General features: G+C 44.1%; 1 protein-coding gene across 1 annotated transcript; it reads left to right on the top strand.

Annotated features, from left to right (window-relative positions):
• The first annotated feature begins 254 nt into the window (after window positions 1–254).
• LOC308358760 (uncharacterized protein) lies at window positions 255–13456 on the top strand. Its single transcript, XM_080829153.1, has 7 exons — window positions 255–292; window positions 797–937; window positions 3828–3900; window positions 4317–4378; window positions 6460–6586; window positions 7390–7509; window positions 11254–13456. Exons 4-7 carry the CDS (start codon window positions 4319–4321, stop codon window positions 13368–13370), a joined length of 2424 nt encoding a protein of 807 aa, XP_080685279.1. The 5' UTR covers window positions 255–292; window positions 797–937; window positions 3828–3900; window positions 4317–4318; the 3' UTR covers window positions 13371–13456.
• Window positions 13457–13989: the final 533 nt, after the last annotated feature.

The raw sequence follows: 13989 nt of genomic DNA on the forward strand, positions 1-13989 counted from the left end.
GCTTTACGTCTGCAAAATGGGAAGCCCTAAAGCGGGCTCTGGAAGTTGCAGTCCTCAAACTACCAAGGAGGAGATTCGCTGGCGGGGAGAAGGCGTGGTTTAAAGGAGCGGAAATAGTTCTTCCTCCTCTTGGGGGATATGGTTAATGTAGTCCTCAACTAACAAGGCCCCCCCACCCCCAGGAGCTTGCTCCCCCTCGGGACTTCTGGGAAATGTAGTTCCGGGGCGCCGTGTAGTCAGAGACACTTCCGCCCCGTAAAAGCAAGACCGCCACCATCTTTTTGGTCCGGAGGTGAGTCAGCCTTGCACCCTCACGCCCCCTCCGAGTCTTTTCCGTCTGAGCTTGGGACTAGTCGCTACCTAGCCGGCCGTCTTAGGATGGAAAAGTCGCGGCCGCCGGCGGAGGCTGAGCGACGGAGGGCAGAAGTTTGGATTCCCTCGGCTCTCCTCCCCCACGTACCAAGCAGCGCTGCTACTTCTATCCGTACAATACCTGGCGACTTGTTCTCTGCGCTCTCCTTTCCTCCGTCAAGTAGCGAGAGAGAGAGAGAGAGAGTAACTCTCGGGTCGAGTTGTGATTCGCAGTGAACGAGACAATACGTGTCCAGAGCTTCGAAAGGGGGCGGCACGGGATAACGGGTTGGCCATTGATTACAGGAGTTCTGTGCCCATCTCCCTTCTGCCTGGAAGCCCCCGTGCAGGGAGCGAGGCCGGGGCTCTGGGAGCAATGGCGCGGCCCCGCTGCCAGCCTCCCGGACACCGAGCTCTTCCTGAGCTTTCCCCCTGTCTCCTTCAGGAGCCCCGAGCCGCCCGCGCCCGCGCCCGCGCCCGGGGATGTCCGCTGCAGTTTATCCGCGGGGCAGTCGCCGTCGTGCCGTCCCACCGTGTCCTGCTCTTCGCCGCCCCTGACTTCGGAAAGGGGAGGAAGGACTTCTGGGTGCGTACTAGCGAAAGCACTTTCTTGATGCGTCCTCTCTGGTGTCCGTTCATCGGGTTTCCGTCACTCGGTCAGTGACTTACTAGGGAAATGTTCCAGTATTTGCTGCATCCACCTGCGGATGTTCCATCTCCTTGTTAATATGTGTGTGTGTGGGGGGGGGCGTTTTGTTTTTTTGTGTTTTGTTTTGTTGTTTTTTTAACCACACGCACGTGTATTTATTTTTGGAATTTACTACGTTCTACACTTTCTTTTTGCTCTTTCTTCTTTGCAGTTTGTTTTCCTTTTTTTTTTTTTTTTTTTTTGTCTCAGCGGGTTTGGAATAAAAAACGGTTGCCTGTCTCAGATACTAAATGTAGCCGGCGTGTATTCTCATTCTGAGAAATATAGAAACTAAATCTATACTTGATATTTGATAATGGCACCTCACCACCACCACCTTTTTAAAACTGGAGGTCAGGTTATTGGTCTGTATTTTGTCGCAACAACCCTCGAAATTGGTCCTATCGTTCTTGGGCTTTTTTTTTTTTTTTTTAAGATTTTTTCCCCCTAATTTATTTGACAGAGATCACAAGTAGGCAGAGAGGCAGGCAGAGAGTGAGAGGGGGAAGCAGGCTGGCTCCCTGCTGAGCAGAGAGCCCAAGCTCGATCCCAGGACACTAGGATCATGATCTGAGCTGAAGGCAGAGGCTTTAACCCACTGAGCCACCAGGCGCCCAAAAAACGTTACCAGCGTATTTACAAGTGTTTTCTTACCATTGCTTCTTTCCAAGTTCGTATAGTTACGATTGTTCTTCATCTTTGTTCAGCTGAAATGTCTTTTTCTTCTCCCTCATGTCAGTAGTCATTTGGTTGAACATAGAATTCAAGTTTGACGATTATATCCATTCTTCCTTTTGGAGATAGCATTCAGTCCTTTGAGGTCTCCATTCTGTTTCCTTGATTCTGTCAATCAAATTGTCATTTTGTTAGGTAAACTGTATTTTCTTTCTGGGAGTTTTAAGGATTTTTGTTGTTTTCAGTTCTTTTTATTTACTTACAGTTTTTAGTTCTTTTTTAAAAATTATTATTATTATTTTTTATTTTAATAAACATATAATGTATTTTTATCCCCAGGGGTACAGGTCTGTGAATCGCCAGGTTTACACATTTCACAGCACTCATCATAGCCCATACCCTCCCCAATGTCCATTTCCCCACCACCCTCTCCTGTCCCCCCTCCCCCAGCAACCCTCAGTCTGTTTTTTGAGATTGAGTCTTTTATGGTTTGTCTCCCTCCCAATCCCATCTTTTCATTTTTTCTTTTCCTACCTCCCCGCAACCCCCCCGCCTTGCATCTCCGCTTCCTCATATCAAAGAGATCATATGATAGTTGTCTTTCTCCGATTGACTTATTTCGCTAAGCATGATACCCTCTAGTTCCATCCACGTCGTCGCAAATGGCAAGATTTCATGTCTTTTGATGGCTGCATAGTATTCCATTGTGTATATATACCACAGCTTCTTTATCCATTCATCTGTTGAGGGACATCTAGGCTCTTTCCACAGTTTGGCTATTGTGGACATTGCTGCTATAAACTTTCGGGTGCACGTGCCCCTTCGGAGCACCACGTTTGTATCTTTAGGATATATACCCAGTAGTGCAATTGCTGGGTCAGAGGGTAGCTCTATTTTCAGTTTTTTGAGGAACCTCCACACTGTTTTCCAGAGTGGTTGCACCAGCTTGCATTCCCACCAGCAGTGTAGGAGGGTTCCCCTCTCTCCGCATCCTCACCAGCATCTGTCATTTCTTGACTTGTTAATTTTAGCCATTCTGACTGGTGTGAGGTGGTATCTCATTGTGGTTTTGATTTGTATTTCCCTGATGCCGAGTGATGTGGAGCATTTTTTCATGTGTCTGTTGGCCATCTGGATGTCCAGTTTTTAGTTCTTTACATTCCTGAGTTTCAGCATGATTTGTTTAGGATGTATTTATTTTTTAAAAAATTTTATAGGTGGGGGAGGGGCAGAGGGAGAAGGAAAGAGAGAATCCCAAGTAGGCTCCATGTTCAGTGAGGACCTCAGAGTGGGGCTGGGTCTCACAACCCTGAGATCATGACCTAAGCCAAAATCAAGAGTCTGACACTTAACTGACTGAGCCGCTCAGGCACCCCAGGAGTGTATTTATTTTTATTTATACTGTTCAGAATTGCTGTTTATGAACTCAGCAATTATCTTTTGAAATAGGACCTCTCTGCCATTTCTTCTATTCTGTTTTCGTCGTACTCCTCCCATTGAACAAATGTTGGAGCCTCTCACTCTATCTTCTGTGTCTTGATTTTTATTTTGCATCTTTCTTTATCTCTGTGCACATGGGATAAAAGGCATTTATCAATAAGCCTTTTTGACTTCACCAGGTAAATTGGCTTGAAATTGCTTTTTAGAAAGCTGATACCAGTGTGGATAAAATGTTACTAGGTGGGCAACAAATTGTAAGTAAGAAGAAATTTATTTATTTGCTTATTTATTTTTAGTTAGATACGTAAGAAGAAAATTTTAAGATTTTATTATCCATTTGACAGAGACAGAGATCACAAGTAGGCAGAGAGACAGGTAGAGAGAGGAAGGAAAGCAGGCTCTCCGCTGAGCAGGGAGCCGGATGCGGGGCTTGATCCCAGGACCCTGAGATCATGACCAGAGCCAAAGGCAGAGGCTTGAACCCACTGAGCCACCCAGGCGCTTCATAATAAGAAATTTTAAGTGTGAATTAGGATTTTCAGAGAATAAAGGTGACTTTCATAGGAGAGCATTAGTATATGAAGTCCAGATACCTTCCAGGTCTTTTTTGCTGTTGTTGGAAAAGACGTGCAGATAGAATTTATGATGCAAAGTATCATCTGCTTTTTTGCAGCTGCAAGAAAAAGGACCTCCTGGTTCTTTGAATTTTCCATCTGCCCCTTTAGTCTGTGGAACAACCTTCTGAGGTGAGTTAAGATATACAGCTCTTACCTTCATGTGAAGATGATCACAGTGAGGCACGGAGGTTTTCCTTTAACACCCCTAACGTTATATGGATGGTAAGAATCATTTCGAGGATTTAAACCTAGGCCATTGACTTTAGAACCCATTTTTTTTCAACCTACATGTTAACAGTACCCTTCATTTCCTACATTCTCAGGATGAGCCATTCTTATAGTAGGAATACTGCATTTGGTTGTCCCGGTTCACTGTCCAGGGGCCCCTGGCTGACAGACTTAGGGGTTGAAGTCTGCTCCGTGCTCTGCTCACCGCGCTGTCTGCGGCTTCCGGGGCCTGGAAGTAGGAGAGCTGTCATTTAATTTCTGCAGAGATCACCTGGGCTCCCTGGCCTGCATCGCATGGCTTCTTTGTCCTTCCCCAGTTATGCCTTCTCAGGACTCTGACCTTCCCCAGAAAGAGCAGGAGAAAATGACCAAGTTTCAGGTAAGGAATTCTTTTCTGTCTCCTTAGATGTGATTTCATTTCTCACAGATTAGGCTCATCTTTCTCTTTGGAAAAGTTAATGGAAAACCATAGATTTTGAGTGCGTGTTGTATGCCAGGCTATGTGTGCGCGTGTGTGTTTAGTTTTATCTTTATTGTTTCACAAGACAATTTTTGAAAAAGTAATAAATATTTGAAATAGACCAAAAGAATTTACAGTACTACCTTGCTCATTGGCCAACTCTTTGTACTTTACCTTATGCCTTTTTCACTTGCATTTGTAACTTTATATTTGTAGTATTGGAAGTGGTGGGATACATAGTTGATCCTCAAATAATGCAAGGGTTAGGACCCTGACCTCCTTGAAAATCCACATGGAACTTTTGACTTCTCAGAAGCTTAGCTCTTAGCTTACTGCTGATCAGAAGCCTTACCAATAACATCAACAGTTGATTAACACATATTTTATATGTTCTCTGTATTGTATATTGTATCTTAGAATAAAGTAAACTAGAAAAAGAAAATATTATCAAGAAAATTGTAAGAGAGGATCCATTTATAGTGCTATAAAAAGATCTGCATGTAGGGTGGACCCATGTGGTTCAAACCCTTCTTTTTAAAGAGTCACCTGTACTTAGATACATTAGAGAAAGGCTTAATAATAACTCTTTTATTAAGGTTAGTAAGATAAGGGGCGCCTGGGTGGCTCAGTGGGTTAAGTCTCTGCCTTCGGCTCAGGTCATGATCTCGGGGTCCTGGGATCGAGCCCCGCATCGGGCTCTCTGCTCAGCAGGGAGCCTGCTTCCTTCTCTCTCTTTGCCCGCCTCTCTGCCTACTTGTGATCTCTTTCTCTCTCTGTGTGTCAAATACATAAATAAAAATCTTAAAAAAAAAATTAGTAAGATAAGGAAAAACCAAGTTGGAATAGGAGTGAAAAAAAACAGAGCGCCAAGGCAAATCTATGACAAAAGTAATGATCGTTAATAAGTAAATATGTGCAAACGTTAACAAAAGCTTTCTAATTATTTATTTCACTTAGATTGTCCTATTTGGTCAGAGTCTAGAGATTCAGGAACACTTGTACTCTCTTGCATGGAAGGTGAATTGGGAAAACCTTCTGGGAGGGAAATCTGCCACTGTGCTTTGAAAATTTTGAAAGTGTTTATTCTGTGGCTTTGCAGTTGCTACTTTTAGCTAAGGTCTCAGTAAAAGGATCTCTGCAGCACTGTTTAAAATTAAAAATCTGGGGCCATCTGGGTGGCTCAGTTGGTTAAGCAGCTGCCTTCGGTTCAAGACATGATCCCAGGGTCCTGGGATGGAGCCCCACATCGGGCTCCCTGCTCTGCGGGGAGCCTGCTTCTCCCTCTCCCTCTCTTTCTCCTTTTCCCCCTGCTTGTGCATTCTCCTCTCTCTCTCTCTCTCTCTCTCTCTTTCTCTTGCTGTCTCTCAAATCAATAAAATCTGAAAAAGAAATTGAAGATCTGTAACTGTATGTGATTTGGATGATGGAAGATATATCATCAATTCTAAGGGAAGTTAAACTCTGTGGTCATAAAATGGAATGAGACACTATGACGATGATAATTGTTAGGTTTATTGAGCAGTTAGCTACATGCTAGGCACCATTCTACGTGCTTTACAAATACTCATCTAATGTTTTCAGACAACTTGTGGTACAGACATCATTAAAGAGAAGTGGAAATGGAGGTAGTGGGAAGTTAAGGTATTTCCCCAAGGCCCTAGAATTAAAACTGTGAAATTTGAGCTTAATGCCTTCGCCAGCTGTGAATGCTGCAGGTAGATGCAGCACTTATGTTGAAAACACAGAAGAGCCGTGTGCTTGTCCTGGGAGGGCTGCCCAAGGCCTGTGAACACTGCTGACATTACGAACAGCGACAGAACCCAAGCCTTGTGGGGTGCTCGGGAGGGGACAGTGAGGGGGGACAGCTCTGGGGCTAAAATCTGCCTGGGCTCCCTCCAAAGTGGCAACCGTTTTTTTGGGTAATCCTCTTTATCCTCCTCCGTGATGACCCTTTTCCAGTGGAGCTTATGGGATTGAGGTTGTATGCGTTTGATGTGTAGGAGGCGGTGACGTTCAAGGACGTGGCAGTGGTCTTCACCGTGGAGGAGCTGGGGCTGCTGGATTCCACCCAGAGGAAGCTGTACCGAGACGTGATGGTGGAGAATTTCAAGAACCTGGTCTCAGTGGGTGAGGACAGGTGCCCCATGACACCCCCTTGAGAGTCGGTGTCCTTAGTTGTTCAAAGCTTTGGACCTTTTGAATTAATTCCCTGACCCTGAAGACTCAGGTTTTTCCAATCCCTAGAACTACAGGCATAGGTTTTCCTCGTTTTTCTGCTCAGGTAAAATTCTGTCCAGGGGTTATTTTGCCCCGAGGTGACATTTGGCAATGTCTGGAGACAGGTTTGATTGTTACAGTTGGTCAGGGGAGAGGCTTCACTGGCCACCGATGTTGCTAAACCTCCTGCAGTGCACAGTTCAACCTCCAGGACAAAGAATTAGCCAGTCCAGAATATCAGTGGTGCCCCAGTTGAGAGACCCTGTTTCAATTAATTACAAATGGGAAACATAAATATAAATTGGCTTTTATACTGTGTCTTGCAAATACTTTTTCAGATTGTGGTTGTGACCCATTGGTGGGTCATGGCATTAATTTAGTACTCTGTGCTGGCATTTTTTTTTCCAGTAAAATAGAATAAGGATAGAAACTAGAAGAGTTCCTTATCAAGACCTCACATTGCAGCAAAAACTGACCATTTGCAGTGAGTGGTGTGAGAGTGTCAGAAGTAGGGTGAGAACAGACATTGGCTAAGTCTAATTTTATCTCTATCTAGACATGAACTAGGTCGTGGCCTAAATTTACGTATTACAGTTCATGATCAGAAGAGTTCTAAAAATATCACTTTAAAGGTTCTGGGGGTTGTAGAACTTGGACAGAAATACATTTTAGCCGTGTGTGTATCTTAGAGGTGTGTATCTGCCCTTTCGTAGGACATCTTCCCTTCAAGCCAGAGATGGTTTCTCAGTTGGAAGCAGAAGAAGAGCTTTGGATGATGGAAGGAGAACCCCAAAGAAGTGTGACCAGTGAGGACCCCATGGCTGTTCCTTCAGGTACCAGCTAATCTGCGTCTCACCACATCTGTGCTTACCACACTTGTCTGAGCTCTGTCCTCTCTTCTGCACTGGGACACCAGCCTCCACGTTGGTCTCCCTGCCTTCTCTCTTGCCCTCCTGTCATCTGTTCTCCACATGGTACCAGAGTGATTCCTTAGAAAGCAAGTGAGGTCATGCCATTCCCCTGCTGAAAAACCCTCCAAAGACTTCCCGTTTCGCTCAGAGCCGTCGCAGTGGCCTACAAGACCCTCCCCGATCTGGATTCCTCACCAGGTTCCTTTTTGATCAGCCTTGCTTTTACCCTGGCTTAGGTCATTCCTGGCTCCCCTGGGGCGTTCTCTCTGCTGCTTCCGGGCCTTGGACCAGCTTTCCCTCTGCCTGGGCCGAGAGTCTGCGGCCACCTCCTTACTAAGGTCTTTGCTCGGATTTCATCGGCATCCGCTGGGCCTCTTGTGTCTGCCCTTTCAAACCTCATCCTCTCCGTTCTCCATCCCCTCACCCTGCTTTATTTTGTGTCTGAGTACGGATCACCTCCTGACCTACCAACACATTTTTGTTTACTTGCTCACCGTCTGTCTCCCCCTGAGGTAGGAGTTTTGGCAGTTTCATTTGTTGTGTCTACTCAAGGCCTTGGGAGGCCCTTCTGCGTAGGAGGTGATCCTCTGCAGTTGTTAAATGATTAAGTTATTTAAATAGTCACAGTCCTTGTAGAAGTGAGCTATGATACCAGCCTTTCCCAGATGGGAAAGAATGCCTGGTTCATGTCCCCAGGCACCAATTTCTTTCCCACCAAGCCTTTCACTGCCTCCCACCCCCCCCCCACCCCTTTCTCCTGCCCGGTCCCTCTTCATTTTTGACCTCACTTTCCCATCTCCTTTCCTTTCTTTTTAATTTACAGATTCCTCAGTTCTACTCATTTAGAAATTAAAAACTCAATATTCCCAGGGGCACCTGGGTGGCTCAGTGGGTTAAGTCTCTGCCTTCGGCTCAGGTCATGATCTCGGGGTTCTGGGATTGCGTCCTGCATCGAGCTCTCTAGTCAGCGGGGAGCCTGCTTCCCCCTCTCTCCCTCTGCCTGCCTCTGCCTACTTGTGATCTCTGTCTGTCAAAGAAATAAATAAAATCTTTAAACAAAACAAAACAAAACAAAAAAACTCAATATTCCCAGAGCAAGTAAATTCATATGCTCTCCCTCTGCTTGAAAAATGAAACAGAGAAGCCTGTCTGCAAATGTGATAAATTAGGTGACAAATCCTGTGAGTAATTTATGGATGTACCCTCTGATTGGGACCCTTGTAACTATTTTGGGCCCATCCACATAATACAAGATAACTTCCCCACTACAGGATTCTTTTTTTTTTTTTTTTTTGAGAGAGAGAGCGCGCGCGCACATGCAAGCAGAGGAGGTGGGGAGGGACAAAGGGAGAGGGCGGGAGAATCTTAAGCAGGCTCCATGTTGAGCCTGCTGTGGGGCTTGATCCCACAACCCCGAGATCATGACCTGCGGCAAAATCAAGAGTTGGTTGCATAACTGACTCAGCCACCCAGGCGCCCCCCACCCATCTCAGAATCCTTAATTTTAATGAAATCTAAAGTCCCTTTTGTCACATACATGAACATATTCACAGGTTCCAGGGATCAGGGCATGGACATCTTCAGGGGCCATTTGATTGGCCTACCATACCTAGAAACGTGTACGTATGTGTTGAGACTTTTTTAGCTTATATTATTAGAATGTAACTTTACATTTAAGCAAATTAATTATTGAGGACTTGGTACCGCCACTTCCCCCACCCCAAACATTTTCATTCATTTTTAGCCACGATCCTCAGTCATATATTTTACATTTTGACCTAGCATGGGTGTAACGTATGTACATATTTATGTGTGTGTTTGTAGCTGAAACAAGCATTTCGTATAGTGTTATCCTTACCGTTTGTGATAAGCTTTTCATGTTCTTATTGTTTCTTTTTCTTTTTAACTATTTGTTCAATTTATGGAATTGGTTTCATAGTTCATTCATGCATCCCAACAATTCGAAAAATTCTACTACAATGGAGATGACGTAACGAAGAAAACAAAATGCATGTTTTCTTTTTTTTTTTCTTTTTAAAAAATATTTGTATACTGGGTTTTATTGAATCTAAGACTGCCTTGATTATAATATATATTATTATTTCACATACCACTAAGAGAAAAACTGTTCTAACTAGACTGATAACATATGTGTGGATATTAGAGATATTAAAGGGGAAAAGTATGAAACATTTAATTAATGAAATTTGATACATGTGTGGAAGCATTATGAACACTTGGTCTAGAAAGATAAGCTAATACATATGTGTGTGTTTCCTGGTCAGCTACCACAGTCATAGTGTTAACAGCATGATTTTCCCAAATTGGCAAACAACTCAGGGTTAAATTTCAAACAAAAAAATATATAGTATTCTGTGGAATTAACAGTATTTGTGGTTCTTGGAAAATATTTTGGATTTTAAAACTGTACAGAAAAATACTTTGTCTCTGTAACCCTGATTCTTGGATCTCACTGCCTGCCCTTAGACATAAAACAAGCAGATTGATGTCTTCAACCCTGTTCTCTGCTTTACATTTTTATTCTGTTTCTAGGCTACAGAGACATTTATTTTCTTGGTCCTCAAATGGGGGTTGTTGTTTTCTCTGAATATTATTTACCTTGAGTTTGAAGCAGGGAGGATATATCAAAACCTGGATTTACTGATCAAAATTGCTTGAAAGATTTTGGATAAAACGCATGTTTTCTTCATAACTGTTACGCTCTAGTGGATCTAAGAAAACAAGAAAATGTTAGGAAGTATACAGTAAGTCAAATGATATGTGCTGTAGGGAAAAATAAAGCAGGATAAGCCAAATGCAGAGAATCAAAGGTGCTATGGGAGTGGGAAGGAATTATTTTATATTGGGTAGTGAGGAAGGCCTTACCCAACTGAGCACCATTTGAGTGAGGACCTAAAGGGAATGAATAAAAAAACCAAGCCGTTCGACCTTCTGGGAGAGTTTAACTCCCCTCTTCCTCTTCAGGGTGGCCTTTGCGAGTGCACTGTGCTTTGCTGCTTTCTTTCTCCCAGGGTCTTTCTCGGTCGTACAAGATTAGTTTTCCCTTTGCCGTTTCTTTCTGGAGCCCTGAATTACTACTATGAATGTTAGTATTCCAACCACTTCCCAAATTTAATCTTGGACGAGAATTCCAGCCAGGACCTAAAATACTATTTTCTCCCATCCAAGTACTAAATAGGCCCGACCCTGCTTAGCTTCTGAGATTAGTCGAGACTAGGCGCGTTCAGGGTGGTATGGCCGTTTCTGCCACGATTTGAGCTTTTGTAACCTAACCAGGTAGAATCCCTCTTGTGATAAGCCTACTGAGGAAAAGGTGAGGAGACTTTTAATTGATGTTATTATAGGATGGAGTATGGATTGTCTCTGTGGCCTGCAGCCATTTGATTTCAAACTTACAGCTCTCATACTAAGTTATGAAATTTATGGTCTGAATGGGTCGCATTTATGCTTCGTGGATAAGTCTGTGGACCCCATTCTTTGCTTCCACTTGCACAGAAAAACATAAAAGGATAAATGATGTTGTGCAGACATGACCCTCCCCCTGGTTTATTGAGGCCTTATCCCATGGCCTAGATGTGGAATCCTGCCATTTCTCTACCGAAGCATTTGCTTGTCCTCATCTCTGAATGTTGCTTTTTCCTACAGGCGGCAAGAATCAAAACGAGATGGAGGCCCTTCGAAAAGTCGCACTGAAATACCTTTCCCGTGAAGAACTATCCTGCTGGCAAATCTGGAGACAGGTTGCAAGTGACTTAACCGGGTGTCTTCAGAGAAAGCGTTCCCAGTTACCACACGGTGATTCCATTCAGGTTTCTGAACATGAAAGTAGTGTTGTGAATCACAAAGGAAATGGCTCCACTTGCACTGGCAGCCAAGAGTGGTCAATTTCGAGAACCCAGGACGCCTGTGGGAACAGAATCAGAGCGGAGAATCAGAGCGGAGGTCCGCAAGTTGATGGGAAAAATAGCCAGCATATGCGTGAAGCCTTCATGAAGAGATTGCCCGTCAGTGATCATAGTAACCCTGACACAGAACAGAAACCTTACAGGTTCAACACATGTGGCAAAAGCACGAGTGACGGCTTCATTCCTCACGTAGCCCCAAGAGAGGAATTCCGTCCATGTCGTGAGTGCGGAAAGGGCGTCGGTTATAGCTCGGCACTTCCGCGTCGTCAGAACGTTCGCACAAGAGAGAAATGCTCTAGTCAGAGCTCACAGCTGCAGACCCATCAGAGAATTCGCCCAAGAGAGAAACTCAATAAACGTCGTGGATCTGATGCTTGCTTTAGTAAGAGCTCTTTTCATCAGCTTAACCACACGGGGGAGAAGGCCTATAGATGTGACAGTTGTGGCAAGGGATTCAGTAGCAGCACAGGCCTTATCATTCACTACAGGACTCACACTGGAGAGAAACCTTATAAATGTGAGGAGTGCGGGAAATGCTTTAGTCAAAGTTCAAACTTTCAGTGCCACCAGAGGGTCCACACTGAAGAAAAACCATATAAATGTGAAGAGTGTGGTAAGGGCTTCGGTTGGAGTGTTAATCTTCGCGTTCATCAGAGGGTCCACAGGGGTGAGAAACCCTATAAGTGTGAGGAGTGTGGGAAGGGCTTCACTCAGGCCGCACACTACCACATACATCAGAGGGTCCACACTGGGGAGAAGCCTTACAAATGCGACGTCTGCGGTAAGGGCTTCAGCCACAATTCGCCGTTAATATGCCATCGGAGAGTCCACACTGGAGAGAAACCGTACAAATGTGAGGCGTGTGGGAAAGGCTTTACCCGCAATACAGATCTTCACATCCACTTCCGAGTTCACACGGGAGAGAAACCCTACAAGTGTAAGGAGTGTGGGAAGGGCTTCAGTCAGGCTTCTAATCTTCAAGTCCATCAGAATGTCCACACGGGGGAGAAACGATTCAAATGTGAAACATGTGGGAAGGGCTTCAGTCAGTCATCAAAGCTTCAGACCCATCAGAGAGTCCACACTGGAGAGAAGCCATACAGATGTGATGTGTGTGGTAAGGACTTCAGTTACAGTTCCAATCTGAAACTGCACCAGGTGATTCACACTGGAGAAAAACCATATAAATGTGAGGAGTGCGGGAAGGGCTTCAGTTGGCGATCAAATCTTCACGCTCATCAGAGAGTCCACTCTGGAGAGAAACCCTATAAATGTGAGGAGTGTGATAAGAGCTTTAGTCAGGCTATAGATTTTCGGGTACATCAGAGAGTCCACACGGGAGAGAAACCCTACAAATGTGGTGTATGTGGTAAGGGCTTCAGTCAGTCCTCTGGTCTTCAGTCCCATCAGAGAGTCCACACTGGGGAGAAGCCATACAAATGTGATGTCTGTGGAAAGGGTTTTAGATACAGTTCGCAGTTTATATACCATCAAAGAGGCCACACTGGAGAAAAACCTTATAAGTGTGAGGAGTGTGGGAAAGGCTTCGGAAGGAGCTTGAACCTTCGCCATCATCAGAGGGTCCACACAGGAGAGAAACCCCATAGGTGTGAGGAGTGTGGTAAGGCCTTCAGTCTCCCCTCAAATCTTAGGGTCCATTTGAGTGTCCACATTAGAGAAAAACTGTTTAAATGTGAAGAGTGTGGTAAGGGCTTCAGTCAGAGTTCACGTCTTCAGGCCCATCAGAGAGTCCACACTGGAGAAAAACCATACAAATGTGACGTCTGTGGTAAGGACTTCAGTCACCGTTCACGTCTCATGTACCACCAGAAAGTCCACACTGGCAGAAATCGTTAAAAGTGAAGACCGTGTTAATGGCTTCGGTCAGGATGCATATCATGTGTTTGGAGAGTCTGTGCTGGTAATAAACTGTCAAGCATTGAGAGTGGAAAGAGATTTCTTCAGATAGAATCTTTCTAACAAATCCACTAAAATGATGACATGGAACCATAATAATAGGAATAGAATTAATAATCAGGGCAGGAATGGCTTGCAGTCCTCTTGGCAAGTTCCAAGTGATATAAATGGTCTTTAAGAGTGAATGTATGCCAAAAAAAAAAAAATATATATATATATATATATATATATATATATATATATATATATATGCCTAAGGATACGGTGTGAAAAGGATATTTGCCATATACTAGCTAGTTTGGAGGGGGGGGTCAGGGAAGCTTTTAAGATAATTTTCCCTTTAACTTACATTTTATACTTATTTACAGTGACTTTTATTTTTACTGAAGCTGTAAAGCTATGAAAAATGAATAAAATTACTGACTAAAATTTCCTGTAACCAAGAACTCATAATATGATTGCTCTATTTCCTATGGCATATTGGATTATAATTAAGGACTAGGTCCCCAGTGATGAATCTTCTATCTTCAGCAGTAAATTCGTATCTGCTGCAGGTGTA

Source organism: Martes martes (assembly GCF_963455335.1).
Source record: "Martes martes genome assembly, chromosome: 17".
NCBI classification, from domain to species: domain Eukaryota; kingdom Metazoa; phylum Chordata; class Mammalia; order Carnivora; family Mustelidae; genus Martes; species Martes martes.